The 17,297-nt window shown below is 40.5% G+C and overlaps 1 protein-coding gene across 1 annotated transcript in view; it reads right to left on the bottom strand.

Moving 5' to 3' along the window:
• Positions 1-635: 635 nt before the first annotated feature.
• LOC104470251 (5'-nucleotidase domain-containing protein 1-like) overlaps positions 636-17,297 on the bottom strand; it is a gene marked incomplete at both ends in the record, with an annotated part of 37,451 nt that continues 20,789 nt past the window's right edge. Inside the window, 5 exons of the mRNA XM_010085105.1 lie at positions 636-789; positions 1,059-1,111; positions 2,581-2,749; positions 8,879-9,037; positions 9,891-10,009. Coding sequence (XP_010083407.1) covers positions 636-789; positions 1,059-1,111; positions 2,581-2,749; positions 8,879-9,037; positions 9,891-10,009 — 654 coding nt within the window. The remainder of the gene's footprint in view (positions 790-1,058; positions 1,112-2,580; positions 2,750-8,878; positions 9,038-9,890; positions 10,010-17,297) is intronic.

The raw sequence follows: 17,297 nt of genomic DNA, 5'->3' as shown, positions 1-17,297 counted from the left end.
AAAACTGAGTTATTTTTGTAAAACACCAGTAGTATTGAATAATTTTTGGAAGAATATTTTTCAATGAAAAATGTGTCTTGAGAAGTATACCAAGCTGTTCTTTATACTTTGTGCACAGAGATATGTTGCATCCAAACAATAAAAATAAATTTTAAAGTTATCATAACAGCAATTGTCTGCCTTTAGCCAAATATTTTCACAGATTGCAAGCTGTTGGGATAGTTACTTGTACGTGGCACTCACTCTTGCTCATGGAGACATACAAAAGCCAGGTCAGACGCTGCTGATGGAGAGGCCCTGGTGCGTCCACAACTCACTGGAGGCTGCAGCACTCCAGGGAGGCAGCAGCTTGTTCAGCCGGGTCAGGCTGAGCTGGTGGTGCCTGGGCTGTGCCGGCCGCTGGCCGGGAGCTGGGCTCAGACGGTCAGCACGCCGGCAGCCTGGCTGCGTGTTTGGGCTCGGGGGATCTTGAGGAAAGGCCTGCTTTTTTGCAGCTTGGCAGTGGAAAGTCCTCTGCTGGTAATTAAAGTAGATGAATAGAAAAGGAAAAGCTGGAGCGCATCAAACTTGCATAACCCATTTGAATCTCTTCTAGCTAGTTATTCCCAGATAGCTGCAGCTAAGCTATGACTTACAACTGCAGCCAAAGACTTCAGGGCTTGGCAAAGCAGGGGCTCTCACAGCTTGCTGCGACAGGAGTCTGACAAGGTATTCGAGAGGAGTCGGGAATTCCTCAACATCCATAATAACGAACATCTGCTCTTCCACACAAACAAGCAATACCTCTCTCTGTAAGAAACCAGAGATGTTCTCATATCTGCAGCTTTGAGTCTGCACTCAGGCACACGCTGCCAGTTAAAAACGTTATTCCTCCCCTGTCCTTTAGCTTTGGGGTATAAGTTGCACAGACACCAGCCCCTGTCCCAGCACTGATGCAGCGAGGGATGGCACACAGCATCCCTCCTAATGGAGGAACAGATTTTGCAAGGGCTCCACAGCCAATGACAGGCAGCTGCACTACTCATTAATTTACACAGATACACCTTTCTGGTTCTCACCCCTTCATCTGTAGCTGGAAACTTGGTGTAATGTTTGTGGTCTAAAGCCTTTGCTAGCCCTGCAAACTGAGCTGTGGTTGGGGGGAGCTGGCTGGGAGGCAGTTTTGTAGAGCGTGGCTGACCGATGTGTTTCCTTGAGGCCAACACTTCCAAAGCAAGCCACAGAATGACTCTGAAAAAGGTATCAGAAGGAAGTTTTACAGACGTTACCTCTCTCCTGGCAATTTCCCTTGGTATATTTGGGCTTTGTACCTTTAGGCTGAAATACAGACTGCAACATGGCAAATATCAGAAGCATAAATAAATTGTGGCACCGTATGAGTTTCCTGTTTTGAGATATCCTTACAGTGTACATACGTGTGTTGTAGGTGTGTACAAATATGGTTGCAAAGAACAGGTCTGTCGTGTTTTGGTGCAGAAAAAACTGCTGGGAAAATCTGAAATGCTCTCTCAGAACAACTTTTTATTCCTTGGTCTTGTACATGAAGTAGGCACGCGATGCTGAACAGAGGGGTTAGTAAACTGAATGCTTGCTGTGTTCTTCATACAGCTAAGCACCTCATTCATTTACTAATTTGTTTATTCCTTTAGATATGATGTATTGATAAAGTTCAGTAAGGCAAAATGATAGATTGAGGATAGATAGATAGAGGTTCTTCACCACCACTTCGTAATCAATTGATACGTATTGCAGTTGCAAAGTAATTGCAGTATTACTGCTATAACTGTTGCTACAAACCATCCAAAGTAATGTATGATAAACATTAGTAGGGGGACAAACACTAGTGGAAATCAGAAGATCAGCCATAATTGTACTTTTAATGCAGCCTTTATGTAAGAAAGTAGAAAGCCTGAGCTGGTTTCTCAATTAGGTGACTTTAAAAAGACATTGCCTGTGGTTGCCTTGTTCTCCAGATAAGGAGAATATTTTAGGCTCCAGCTCTGCCCATAATGATGCCATTTCAAAAAGCAATACAAACATTAAAAAAAAAACCCAAAAACCGAGAAAGAAGCAGAGTCTTAGGCATTCTTGGCTTCATTACATTCCTGTGTTCATTCATCTCCATTTCAACTGTAAAGCAATAAGTGAGCTGATTGAGGAAGGCTAACAAGCCAGATCAGAGAGAAACATATTTGGAAGTTTAAAAAACCCAAGTAACTTGACACATGTTTGTTTCCTGCAGTAACTCACCAGTTAAAGCAGACACAGCAAAATACTGTGGGGAAGTCCTGAATCAAAATTCAGGAACTAATCTAAAGTTAAATGTTGCATCCTATTTCTAATATAGGTCAAACTAAGCATCTGATATTTGCAGGCACAAACAAAAAACTGCACTGGTGTAGCAGACAACAATAAAAGCATAAAAATCAAAGTAATTAATAGCCACTAGCATTAATTGCTGCATGATATCAACAGAATATTTTTGAATGTATTTCAGACACATGCAATCTCAAAAATAGATCTACAGTATGACAAAGGTACATGTTCATTAGGGAAATAAAAAAAAGCAATCTTCCTTACCTGCTATTGCTTCAAGACTAGGGATTGCAATAGTGCTGTAAGTGCTAGTACATTTACAGGACCACGTGTGAACTAAAGTTTCCTCTGCATTTTCCAGGCCAGGCAATTTGTCCACAAAGAAAGAGCCCCACTGTTTAGATACAAAGTAAGGAGCTTCAGGCTGATCTTCCTGAAAGAAAAATAAACAAATATGTACTCTTAAAAAAAAAAGACATTTTTTTTTCTGTATACAACCACAAGCATTAGTTGAATGAACTCTAGGGTTTCTCTCATTTTCTGGGAAAACTGTGTTGTATCTCAGGAGCAATGTGACTTTAAAATTTTATAAACAAAACCAATAACAATCTGCTTCCCATAAATCCCCAAGCTGCTCTTTATGCAATTTATGATTCCCTAGGACATAAAAAGTTGTTTTACATATTTTTCCTTTAAAAAAAATCTTTTCCCCATTTTTCTGTTTTCGATAGTGTGAACAGCCTGCTGCCTTTCTCTGCTGGAGAAGCTGGGTAGCTGCAGCACAGACCGTAAACCAGCCTGGAACTTCTCCTGGGAGAAAGGAGTCTTCGGTGCTGGATGGAGTAACTGCGAAGGATGATGCATCAAGCCACCTGTGTTATGTTATCTGTTTCTGAGCTGAAATGAGAACAGAGCCACAGGATCCATGGAGAGCCATTCAGCTACCTAGGAAATTGTGAAAATTTGACTTTTTTTGTGTATATTTTCAGACAACATCATGTAGACTCACTATGTTTTAAAGAAAGCATTATAGCAGCATTGGGAAAACTGATTTTTTTAGCAGTTCATCTTGAAACCTGATAGATATTGCCATAAGCAGCCAGAAAAAGCTCCAGGAGGCCTCTACAGAAAGATGAAAAAATGGAAAACAAAACTGTGAATGACACTATAGAAAATCTGTTAAAGTAATTTGTGTGCAAAGTATCTTTTCAGACCAGCAAAGCACAGAAGAAAAGATATCCTAGTGTGTGCCTCTAGATCCATGAACTTTTGTACTTTTATTTTCCATTTAAACCTCTTATTTGTCGAGTTTTGAGAACCTGCTGGAATAATTCATGTTTATGACAGAGGTCCATGGCTTTTGATCACAAGAAAGCTGTTGATCCAGCCAAACAGACCACATCAATAAACACAGAGCCATTCTTTTTGTGATTCTACGTAACAGTTTTTTCTCTGAGCATGGGGGTGGGGAGGAAGTATTGATTTGGACAAATGTAGATATTAGTGCTCTTATGTAAACAGGCTGCAAAAAACCCCCATATCTTTTGTTTCAAAACAAGCAGTTAAGAGCTGGGCTCTTTTGTGGGTTTTTTTGGTTTTGTTTTTTGTTTTTGTTTTTTTTTCCCCCCTCAGACACAGGGACAGCATCTTACTTTTTTATTTTTTTTTTTTAACCAATCTTTATCTTTCCATGCAAATTCCAGGACTTGACATAAGTTATAATTAAATGTAGATGCTATGCTGAATTTAAATCTGTTTGCCACCTGGATGACACATGCAGAAAACTCTCAAGGCCATTACAGCTCTTCAGGTGATTAATCAAAACAACCACCCCAGTACTGGCCCACATAAGTACCCACACAACAAACGGAGCCTTGTTTATTGACAATAGAAAAAAGCTGAGGCTTTTGCTTTTTGAAATGTATGATTGGTTCAACAGGCAATTAAAATTGCAGTCTGAAGAAATGAATAGATTTTTTTCAGAGGTCTGGTTCTCAGTGTGGGAATTCCTTCCTTATTAAGGACGAGGGAGTGACATTTTGGATTTACAGCCCAAACCCAGTTAGATATGAAAGTTGCCATCAAGTCACCTGGTAGAGAACTTCCAACATTTTGCTATTGGCTTATCTCCTCCATGTGACAGGGGCAGTTTAGTAGGCTAAAACTGGATCTCAAATCTGAAATGAGCTGTCAAAAGTTCACCTGCATCCTTAAGAACCCTCAGACATCACTCAGCCTGCCATCCCTAACTGATGCCAAGAAGATACCCAAATCTCATCTGCAGCATACATAGCCTGCAACGAAGGACAGACCACATACCATGAATCTATACATTGGTGGAATGAGGCAAAAGTCCCCTGTTATCATTGCTACTCCTCACATGCCTGGAGGCACACATTTTAACAGGGCGGCCGAGGAACTCTGGAAGGTACACCAGATACTCCTGTAGACCCCAGACATGGAGTTTGCTCTTGCAGGAGGACAGCAGATCCTGGGATGTGCTGAACAATCCCTCATTTGTATGCAAAACCCCCAAGCATGTGTTTTTTCTCTCAGGCATATACTGGTCAGACAGTAGCAGGTCAGATGTTGATTTTGTCAGCTGAAGGTACAAAGCCTCAAAGAGTAGGTCTAGATGGTACCAGCATTCCCCAAGTCCCAGGGCCCTCCACTAAGTTAAACCACCTGGAATACTTACTATCACCTTTGCTTTATTAACTGCAGACAAATAGGGCCTGTTAACAGAGCAGGCAGAATCTGCTAATAGGACCCTTGGGTAACACTGATTTGTCACCTTACAAATGACCTTTCTAAAATACAAATAGGCAGGGAGCTGAGCTCTGAAGTTTTTTTTACATTCGGTAAAGAGATGAAAAAAAGAAGGATGTAAAGGAGAGAGGAGTGAAAAATCAAGCTATTAATATTTTTAAAGGCGTTATTTAGATGGAAATTTGCCACCTATGCCATCGTCTTTGTACCATGCACAGAGTACTAGGATTACTTTACTGCATCCAATGTGATGGATGGTGCTGATGGCTGTATGCTTTGTGCCCAGGTAGTAAGGCCACCACAGACTCTCTTAGAAAAAAATCAATGCTCAAAATACAGTTTTGCCGGTATCACAGCAAGTATTTGAGACGTTTCTGCCAGCATGGCTGTGCTGGTCACAACAACCAGATGTCCCTGAATAACACAGCCATTGCTGGGTGCGCAGATGGGCAAGCCTGCCACTGGTTTAACTTTTGCACACAACCTGCCCCCCACAAGTCACATACAAGTATAAAACATTTCACCCATGATCATTGTACCTAAACCACAACATAGATCACTATAAGCAGACCTTAATATAAAATGCATTTCACTTCAGGATAGTGCTTTAAGGATTTAACCCACGAGACTTCACAACAGCCCATCAGGTTGTTTCTGAAAGTACTGATAGGTTTGTTGATAAAGATAAATGGGAATAAAGAGACAAACAGAGCCAAAAGGCACAGAGTAATTAGTCTTGTCTATGGTTACAGCAAGGGAGTCCCAGAAATTCAGTGGGTTAAGGGGCCTGACATCCCCCAACCAGCCAGCCACTAAGCAGTACTGTAAAAATTAGTTCTTCCTTCTAACCGCAAAACTATCATCTATATCCACCAATAAATTCTTTGATTTCTGCTCCATTCATTCCTATAGCCCAACGTTTTTACACACTGTCTAGCTCCTCTGTAATAATTTCCCTCGAAATCCTGGGACAAATTCCAGCTTTTTCATTGGTGGAATTGATCATACATTTAAAGAACAGAAGGCAAAAACAAAGCCTCCAGCCAAGCAAACAAACCCCTAAATCTGAGGGGAATCTTGTTTCAACACAATGCTTGGTATTTTTTTTCCTCCTGCATGCTGCAATACACTTAGGAGCTGAGTAATTGCATGAATAGTTTTTAGTTTGCTATTCTTTTGCTCATTTGGTTATGACTCATATACTTGAAAGAACTGCTGTTTTTACCATAATTTCACAGTGATGTGTATCTGGCTTATATTATGCATTTAATTGAAGGGAAAAGACAAAAACTGCTAATGAAAATGTAAATTACTAGTCTCCCAGTTTTTGTGTGAGGAAGTTGTTTTCTTTCCCTCTCTCTGTTAGTGATGAAATACCAAACAACTGAAAACAGGGTTTTATAATTTCTTTTTGAAAGATGCAATTGCAAATTAGAAGTAATACTTTATTTCTTTCATAATATTTTGTAAAGATTGATAGAAGGGAGGATTGCATCTTGTATTAAATTTTCAGTCCCTCTCTGCAGACACAGCATGGCACAGAAAATCTGCAATAGTAGTGTATTTTTTTTTTATTGACAACGAATGATAAGGCTGATGAACAAGACTAAATCTAACCTGTTATTACCTAATTTTCCAAAACACTTGACTTTGTACAATCCTTTGAATTGGCTTTTCTCTTCTCTTAACCAAAGAGTTTATAGGAGAAGTTGAGTAGGGGAATGAAAACAAAACTTTCATAGGCTTGTAAAGGGAGTCCCTTTGAACCAGTCTTGTTAAGTTAGTGGTGTCCAGTCAACTGCAGAGATATGGATGTGACCTGTTGTTCAGACTCCAGTGAGCAGCGTGGTAATGAAATAACACCACTGACCTGCTATGGCCCCCCTGGTTCAGGTTCTTTTAATCAAGGCAATTCATTTCTCCCTTGCTTGCTTGCTGTCACTGGTAGCGGATGTAAACCGAACAGGGGATGTGTGCGGCAGAGGTGGTGTCGCCCTGAGATACTGCAATCTCTTATCAGGAATACTACAGTGTCAGTGAAATGTCAAACACCTGTCTAAAAGTCTCAGTTTCCTGCTTGATAACTGCAGTGACAGAGAAGATGGATCTTGTGAGCAGTTGACCAGAGGTATTGCAACAAGAAATAACCAAATCATCATCATCAAGGGCTTAGAAACATATCACTCAATAACTCTTTCTTTGTACTTCCAGGAGAAGAAACACTTTTTGGCTCTCTGTTTAAAAATGTGTGCTTCAAAAGCATACATTGAACATGCTTAAGAAACTGTTGAATAAAAAAACCTGAACGATACAGAGATGTACGTTCTATGCAGATATGCAGCAGAGTCTCCAACCAGTGAATGAACAAATTCATGGAGGAGAATGAGTTCTTTTTATAGCATTAACTAAATAAATAAAATTACATTAACCTATGTAATGCTACTACTCATTCTTCCTTTGCCCCTTCCCCTTTTCTTTATTGAGAAACAAATTTTTCTTGATAGGAGACTTGAGTTTGTCTTCATTTCTGTTTTTCTACAACCCAGGAAAAAGCTTAAACATTAATGATTACATTTCCTTATTTCATTGACTGAAATATCCTTGTCTGACCTTAGTTTAGAAATTAGGATAGTGGGGGAAAATATTAGATACATCTATTAAAAAAGCAGAGGAACAGATGTCACATCCATATTGTTTTAGTCACATTGAAGTTATCTATCCTTTTTTCAGTAAAAAGCAGGGGCTTTTAAAACGCTTCTGAGTCAGATAAAAAATCTCTCTAGTATAAAAGCACTCCACAAAAATCTTCTTATCAGTAAGTTACCTTTTTAGTCACAAAGAATAATGATTAAAAAAGAAAAAAAAAAGTTAAGTGCTTTTCAAAACAAAAAGCATAAATATATGTATGTATATGCAATTAGAAGAAAACGAACTATTTATTTAGGGACATAAGAAAAGCAAAACCACTCCAAATGAAGAGTGAAGCTGCACTTAGTTCCCACATAGGACACGCTGGAGGTACAATGCTGACGCCTCATCCATCTGAGCACTGTTCCCTATGTACTTCGTTCTGCAGCAGTGGAGAGAAGAACCACAGTAACCTTCCAACTTCTGTGGGAGAATTGAAGTGTGGCAGTCATGCTAAGGCTCCTGCTTCCCAGCTGCGATCAACCTGAAAATCACGTTATCTATCTGAGACAACCATCAGCAGTCTGCATTGGACCAGACTTCGAAACAGTCCCTCTCATCTGAGCACAGCTGTCACCGGAATAAACAACCTAGAAGGGAAGCTGCAAATTAAAAGTTCTTTGTATATAAGGAAAGCACAAGCAAACTGTATTTCACAGAGAGAGAAACAGAGCTTTAAACAACCTAATAAAAATTCCCCAATGTTTACTGTTGGCCATGACATGCAGGGAAATGTCATGAACTCGGCAGAGTTCAGGTGCTGGGCTTGTGATAAGCGGCCACTAAATTTCTCCTTGTAGGATACAGGGCAGGTTCTCGTTACCGAAAAGAAGACTATGTTTTTTGATTAAGGGACTGCACATACAGCTCTTTTTTTCTGAGGTCTGTGATTTAGCTCTGGGTGCAGGCTCTGCGTCACCCAAGCAATGCCAAGCTGGGACAGGACGGCACCTCCTGGTGCGGCAAGGAGGGTGCTTCTGTGAGGGATGCTGATGCTGCCAGCAGCCTGGTAAGATAAGCAGGCTCATTCTCAGCGCAGGTGGCATGAGGCTTTTTTGTAACTTACTTTCTCTTGTTCCAGGAAACATCTGCAAGGAACCCTTACCTCATATTTTCCTTTCTTCTCCAAGGGCTCAGATTCAGTCTCTGCAGGCACCATAACTTTGTCCCCTAGAAGCTCCTCTAAGATGAAGACAGTTTCCCAGTTGCTATAGTGATGAGCTGGAAAAATATCTGAGTGCATGCTGTCACCAAAATAAACAACCTACAAGGGAAGAAGCAAATTAAAAGTTCATTGTATATGCAGAAAACACAAGCAAACTGTATGTCACAGAGAGAGAAAAAGAGGTTTAAAACAACCTAATAAAAATTCCTCCACATTGAAGTTGACCATGACACGCACAGATCTCATGAATGTCACAGTTTGGAGTTTTATCTTCAACCAGCTCCATAAGGAGAAGGCTGGCCCTGCACACCCTCCTCACCCTCACCCTCCAGGGGCATTGGAAGGGGATGTCCAGCTGGGACTGGCACATGGGACACTGCTGAGATTTTGACTGACAGAAATAGCCTGCCAGGAAGCAGTGGAAAACACTACCAAGAAAATGCACTAAACAACGAGAATGAATTTTGGACAACTTTGGAGACAAGGAAGAACACAGAGTGTGACTTGGTGACCCAGAACTCTTCTGTGCCCAGGGGGTAGTTTACCCACTAGGGAAAATATGGTCCCACCATCTTCAGTGGCATTTTCACCCATCCAGACCTGTAATTAAAATAACATGATCCTAGTTTTCACTGATACCACCTTTTAATCTATTTGATCAGTGTCCTCAGGGAGATTGTTTACTTCCTGATTAGAATAATTCTTCTCAAAGCTGCCAAAACGAATGACCATGCACACAGAATAAAACACCTAGAAAGTCTACATGTTCTACCAGTAAGAAGACTAATATAGTACTTCCAGTTCTGGACTGCAGTCTGTTAGACAAGAGCAAGCATAACCAGAAGAAAAATTTGTGACTGATCACATCAATAACTTTAAGGAAAGCTTGTCTGGTGAATTTTAGACTGAAACAAGGTATTTTCAGAAATATTTACTCTCACTTATAACATACCTTGGGATCCAACTTGCCAGTCATCTTCTTCAGTAGTTCATAAAGCTGGATAGCATTACCTTGGGAATACCAGCCGGGCTTGTCCAGTGACAGCAGAGCCTCCTGCTCCTCGTCATTCTCTGAAATCACCAAGCAAAATTGCCTGCTCTTAGTGAGAGCAGCCCATGCTCCTGTGTTCATGAGACATGTGAGAAGCTGCCTGTGCACAGCTTGGAGATCACAGTCTATTTTGACATTAAACCAGCTCTGGTGTCTGGCTCAAGTCCTGGTGCTGACTGTGGGTTCAGTCAAGGTGTTTGGTAGCTGGGGGTAGGCAGACATTTGTGAGAAAAGAAGTAGCTGAGCCTCATCTGCGAGGGCTACAGAAGAGCCGAGGAACCAAAGTCATAGGCTCTGCCTCCCAAACACTGCAGCAGTGAAGGCAGGAAACCACACGGACCAGACTGATGGAGGAGCTGCTACAGATCTAAGGTGGAGCCATGAGATGACAGCCTGTAAGAGACAGCATGTACCATTCCCCACAGACAGATTACCTACTGCTTTTAAACACTGACATAAATACAACAAAAGAGATGGAGGTAACTCTTATGGGTATTCACCAGCCTTAGACCAGCACAAGCAATGAGCAGTTCCAGCTGCCATCCAGTTTTGAAGGAATTATGAGCAGACAATATTGCTACTGGTGGTGTAATCCACACTGGCATATATCCACACTGGCAGCTGTCAGTGAACCAGAAAAATCAGCAGAAGCTGAAACTCCCTGGTTATCACCTAAATGTGCCATAGGCTTCATTTCTAGTTGGTCCCAAAGCAGCTGGATCTGTCCTGGTGTCCGTGTAACCTTCCTGCTCATTCAGATACATGTGCTATGGCCAGATGAATTCCTTTTAGCTTCTTGCTGAAGCCTTAGTGAAAAAATAAACTCAAATTTCATCAGAAGTATTAATATTAATGTCTTCTGTCTATTGAAGTGGTTAAACAAAAAGGCAACTTTGTTATCCAGTCTCAATCAAATATATCTTATTTTTTATGCTAGAGGCTTAGAAGCCAATACAGTACTTTCATTTGACTTAGGTGGAACATCAGGACTTTAGGTTTCCTCCTGCTTTATAGAATTTCTTGAAGTACTTAAAATGTGTTATGAAGAAGACTGAGACAAGAGAGCAAAGAGACATGGCTAGAGACTGCTAAAAGCTGAAATGCAAATTTTGGAAGAACAGGGAAATAACAAGAGAGCTTTATGTTTAAGAGCACTCAAGATGTACAGGTCACAGTACATTGGTCCCTGAAGGAAGGAAAAAAAGAAGCAAAAAGAGGGAAATAGGTATGTGGGGAGAGGGAGTAAATAATTCTTTAATACTATGAATCTAAGAATTTGAATAAACACAGGATTCATTCTCATACAAACCGATTCTATATTAAGGGTGTTTTATAAACAAGAAAAAAACAAGGAAATTCAAAGTTGACACTAACAATTCATGTACAACTTGTGTGGAAATGTCTTCTCCTTTGATCTTTTTCAGAAGCCTAATAATAATAAGTATGATAGTATCCATTAAAAAATCTCCTTCATTTCCTGGCTTTTAAAACACTTTTGACCAAGCAACTTTTGGTCAAACAGAAGTTGTCAAACTTCATCAAATTTGTTTTATTTTCCCTGTATTTTCAGACACATTTGTAAGGCTGGCTAAATGAGTAGAAGCAATCTTCAAACAATACAGACAGAAAAAGAAACTTATGAAAATAACTCTTTTGAGCTGCTATCAAAAGCTTCTTGAAATTTGTGAAGGTTTGTATAGCTATGATTGTCTCTCTGTTCAGTCAATCAGGAGAATACTAGAGAGAAATTATGAGCTATTATGAGAGGGATTTTCAGAATAACAACATAGCATTTGCGAACAGGAGCCCTATGGACTGCAGCAGCAGCACCAGAAGGCTCCTGCATTGCTACGTCTATGGAAAGGCATGAGGGCCAGCCCCCACTGAAAAAATTCACACTAATTACAAGGTAGAAGATCTCTCACTCTGTGAGATCTATTACTGTCAACCCTAGCAATGGGATTCATCTCACTTAACTCGATGCATCCGGAATTTAGGCTTCTAATTTACAGTTACAATCTGAAGTAGTTGGCCAAGCTTCCTTGGTAGACAAAAGAGAGTGCAAGAAGCACTTTCTAGAGGTGTCACCTCTGGAGAAGGAAAGGATTTAATTAAGATAGGAACTTCGCTTTTAGGCAATATATGAAGGGAAATTTCGGAGCCTGGTTTCCTCCTCTACACTTGGAGGCAGCAAACAGCATTGAGATGTCCAACTCATCACAGGAACACCTTGATTTTGGAAGGAGCTTCAGAAATTTGAGGAATTAGGAAAGGCCCTTTATAATATTTGAGTTCTAGGGTTATAGGGATAATGAATCTGAACTGGCAAACTTTGCCTTGAACCATCTCATATGGCTGCTTGTGCTCACACATCTGGGGGTGACTGTGTCAATCCTATTTCTGTAATCTGAAGTGGGAGGCAATTAATGGTGTTTCAGTCGCAGTAAGTCATTAATGAGAAGGTTTTCTAATCCACTTACACTTCCCACTGTGGCAAAATATAATCAAGAAAACTATTCTTCGGCTCTGGCTGTTAAGACCTCTTGTAGTAGTTCTGCCATGTAAAAACAGATACACAACAACTTAAAAATCCATTAATGACACCATTGGCTCTAGCATTGTAATGTACCCTTCAGATAGCAGCTACATGACAGCGCTGAAGAGATCTGCAAATCTCCTGCAAAAATGCTGCATAAATGTGATTATGATAGCTCTTAATATATTTTAGATATTCCATGCCTAACATTGCTACACTTAGACCAGAGGAAAACTGCTGCTGACCTTCCTTCCACTTCGCTGTTATTGATTTGTAAAAGTTCATTCAAAGGTCAGAAATGCTATAAATATTCCTTCATTTTCAACACATATATAGGCGGGGATGCTAATGCTTCAGGTTTTATAAGCTGGGAGGGAAAAAAGATGTCCCAAAAATTTCAAACAGACAGGATAACCAAAAAGAATTTCTCAGATGATTTAGATAGAGGGACTTGCTTCCTTCTGAAGTCTAATGTATCACTTCAACCTGGATTCCTGGCTGTAAACTGAAAATGTGCCATGACAAGAAACGTAAAAGTAGCAAGCAAGTAGAATTAAAATAATTAAACCCAGAAAATCATTCTATTCAAACACTCACCCAAACCTCAATGGTGATTCAGAGCAAATTTCCTGAGGGGAAGTTACTGTTCCTTTTTAAAAACAGCAACAAAAGCTTGACCCATGCTGGGGCAATATTAATATAGCTGGAATGGAAATTTGCATATTGCTGTGTCTAACAGCTTGGGAAAGGTTTTCTGATTCAGAAATGTGCTCCCATCACCATTAGCAGATATGTTTTTTCAGATAAACCAATTCACTAACAAGACTCAATATCCTTTTTCTTGTGAGAATTTTCTTGCCTGCCTTTAAATGTGAGTTGCAGGTTTATAACATGGGCTGAGGAACCATCTGGTTTCATTCTGAATGCATATGCAAAAAGTAATCAGTGAAGCTTATTTCCCATTTAAATGACAACTGTTGTTCATTTACTTTGGCACAGAGTCGGTCCTTAGGAAAGATGCTGCACATGCTTGCTTACTGCCGTCTGCTTTGCTATCTGTTTATGGGTTATACCTGCCGAGATGGAAACCTGAACACGTGCAGTGCTGAGGTTGTGTCCACACTAAATGTTCAGCTCAGGGTCTGAAGCTGGAGCTCCATCATTAAGCTGGAGCTCTGTCCTTAAGCTGGCTGGCCTTTACACTGCTAAACCCCAGCCCACGGGATGTCGGGGCTCTCGTTTGGGAAGCCTGAGGTTAAGAGAGAAGCTAAGAGGTAAGGGCAAATTTACGCTCCAACAGTTATCCACCTATACTCAGACACACCTACAATCAATGCTAATTTTCAGCAGCTCACCGCCCCCGAGGCCACCACCCCGTGCTGCTCCCTGGCTGGTGCCCCACAGCGAGGGCTGGGTACGTGCCGGGGCAGGACCATGGGTGACTCACCCGAGAGCCCAAGGACACCTCACGCCTACGTGGCTGGGCAGAGACGGGGGTAAGAAAGCAAATTCAAGTGCCTGGAGGCCATACCAGCCAAAGACGTGCTGGGTGTCACTGCAGTGTGCATGCAGCTCCCCACAGTCCTTTCTTCTGCCTTCCCCTCTTTTTCCTGATAGCCCACTACTCATTTACATACAGTTCTAGTTAGACCGGCTGTTAGGATTACCGATATTTTTTGTTCCTTTGAAGGGTGCAATGGAATAAAAACACAAGGTGACTGTCACTGCTTGTCCCTGTATCTGCTCCTGCCTCATCCTACCCATAGGCAGCCTTCGTGGGCGCTCACCGCAGGCCGGCATTTGTGTTTGGCGTGCTGGAGCCCTGGTTACTGCCTCAGGGGGCTATTGTAAAACAAGTACATTTTATGATCCACAACTATCATACTGATATGCCTCTCTGCAATTTAAAAGTAATTAAGAAACATAAACTCTCTGTTCCAGAAGGGGACCTGGGGCAGGAAAGCACATTGTTTTACAGTTGAGACAAAGGGACCTGCATAAGTAAAATCCTTCTGGTGGCTTCTTCCAGTTGTAGAGGTAATGAGATGGGATGACATCAGCTGTGGAGTTCCCCTGTGGGCGTGCTCTCCATGGAGAAGGCATGTACTTACAAGCTTACTGGGGGTAAAACTTCATACCCTACGGGCACCCTTCTGTAGGGTAGCAACCCAAATTCCTATGTATACATCAACCACTTTTGCTGGGTGTTTCCAGGATTCACGGAAATATTACTGTGTGTTTTGCCATCCCAGAATTACTTCTCTGCCCTGGAAGCAGCTGTGAAATCCATCTGCCAGACACACGCACCAGCACTTGCCAGTCTTCTGTCTGACTGGATGACTGCAGGAAAGTGATAAGGAACAAATGATTACCTTAGTGTGATGTGCTGAAATAAAAGGTTAAGGCTTTCCAAAGTGACTAGTGATTTTGGCCATCTCCATTTTTGGCTGTCCAATATGATATTTTTCAGAAAAAGCCTGAAGATCAGCTGTTCTTCCTGCCCTTGCATCATTTTACTTTCTTTGGGGTGGCTTATGGTTGGTGAGACAAAGGCTGAACTAATCAAAGCAAAAATTCAGTTTTGAAAACTGGAACATGATTTTTAATTTTATATAGGTAGTGATACATCTTTCTTACACTTAGCAACATACTTAGTAATTTGTTTTCAAATCTGTCAAAGCATTAACTTTATACCTTCCCAGGAACAGTCTGGCTAATGAACAAAGTGTTTCTATTTAAAACATTGATATGATGAAATAAAAGCAAGGCCTTTTTTCCTTAGAAAAGGAAAATCACTTTTTGGAAAATGATTCATCTGCAAGTTCATTTTTAAATGTAGTTCATGAGCAGATTTGGTGAAAATTTTTCCATAATTTTATTTAATTGTATTTATAACTCAGAGAACTTGTATTTTGGAAGGGTAAGAGGGACATAAATACAAAATTTAGCTTCTTCCTTGCACATATTTAGCAAGTTTTTTTTTTTTTTTTTTTTAATTGGGATCTTTGTAGAGCTACAAAATGGCAAGATAAGAAATAAATTCCCTCCCCAGAACAGTTTTATTCTGGACCTCATTAGTTTTGTAAGAAGGCTTCAGAGCCTTATAAATGAGTAGCTCCCAATATCCAAACTAATGTCTCCAAATAACCCTATCAATAATAATATCATAGTCATCCTGCAGATCCCTATATAATTATGGAAAGAGACAGGCTTTTCCAGAAAGCATTTTAAATTCAAGTAAGCTGGGAGCGGTATGGTAATAGAGAAAAAAAAAAAGACGTAATAATTTCAGGAATATGCAGTTCAGTTCAACCAACTGTCTGCAACCTTTCTTGCTAGAGTGTGATTCACTGCTGTACAAAAATGTGAAGATGGATGGAAGCAGAAGATGGAGGGAAGCAGAGAAGATGAGATGAGGGCCACCAGCCAGTTCTGACCTAACCTGTCACTTCAGAAAAATGTCTCAATTAATTTTCATAATTCAAATAAAACTGAGACACAAAAATCACCTTCTTTGCACTGTGCAGACTGCAATCTCTCAGCTTATCCTAACACTCTTAAGTGTCTCTAGCAATACCTACTGAAATAAGGCATACTGGAATTTGCTCTTGGATCATTCTCTTCCACACTGAAAATTGACACTGCAGTGTGGTGGGGAAAAACTTCCTGCTGTTCATTTACTTTGGCCTGAGACACAAAAAAATGAATAACAAAAAAAAAACCCCAAAACCAAAAACCAACCCCAAAAGTTCTTTAATCCTCAGTTACAGAGACACTAAGATTTTTCCCCCTACATCTTAATAATTCAGGTATAAAATAAATTACATAAACTAGAATAGACCATTTGATTCTGAACAACCGCTTTGCTCCACAAAGCAATATATGGTCCCTGCTGCAAGAGGCCTTTGTTTTTTATTTCTTCAGTTCTCTAAAATATTTTATTTCAAAGGGCATAATAATTGTGAAGTAGACATGAGCATGCACAGTTATTGCACATACTCATTTGCCTGGAATACACAATAGACATTTTCATTAGCTTTTATATGAAAACTATTTATCCAGCCAAATTATGATTTATAAGAAAGCTCCATTCTTTTTTCCCACCTTATTACACTATCTAAAATTCCTACTTTAATTTTATTTATTAGTTCTGTCTGAAGTTCCAGCTTTCCAAATATTGTCTGCCTCTGAAGGGGGCAGTTTTACACCAGCCTTTAAAGACCAACTTCAGATTCAAAATTCCACAGGTAAAGAATTAAATTTGGGAATTAAAAAAATAAAATCCACCCAACCTTCTGCCTGTTAATTACTGTACAAGCATTCCATAGCTGTAAATAGCGGTTATTAAAACCTTGCTCAGACTGTCCCTCTGACTCAGTAATTAAAAAGAGGAACCCCACCCCAACCCACAACAGTTTCCTTAGCACAGGGCTGCTGCTAAGCCTGGCAAGCTCAGCAAGAGGCAGCGAGAGCGTTCCTGGAGATGCAGGGGCCTGGGCACTGGAGCCTGGGCATCTCCCTGCTGCTGTGTGAAGGCTAAAAAACTCAAACATGTCTTTTTCCTGACTGAAAAGGGGAAATTTCTCAAAAAAAAACCCAACCCAAAAAACCCACCCCAACTTGAAAATAGCTTATTCTCTCAGTGACTCACAGCTATCCTACTATTTAGAAGTTGCAAAGTATGCTCATTCCTGGTATTTCTGAACAAAACTGGATCCCTCAGAAAAAATCAGTTTTTCATGGAAGTAAAGGCTAACACCTGAGCCTAGCGA

This window comes from Pterocles gutturalis, unplaced genomic scaffold, assembly GCF_000699245.1.
Source record: "Pterocles gutturalis isolate BGI_N339 unplaced genomic scaffold, ASM69924v1 scaffold38891, whole genome shotgun sequence".
In the NCBI taxonomy this organism is placed as follows: Eukaryota; Metazoa; Chordata; class Aves; order Pterocliformes; family Pteroclidae; genus Pterocles; species Pterocles gutturalis.
The sequence above is the reverse complement of the archived record's forward strand: the minus strand, read 5'-3'. Positions and strand labels throughout refer to the sequence as shown.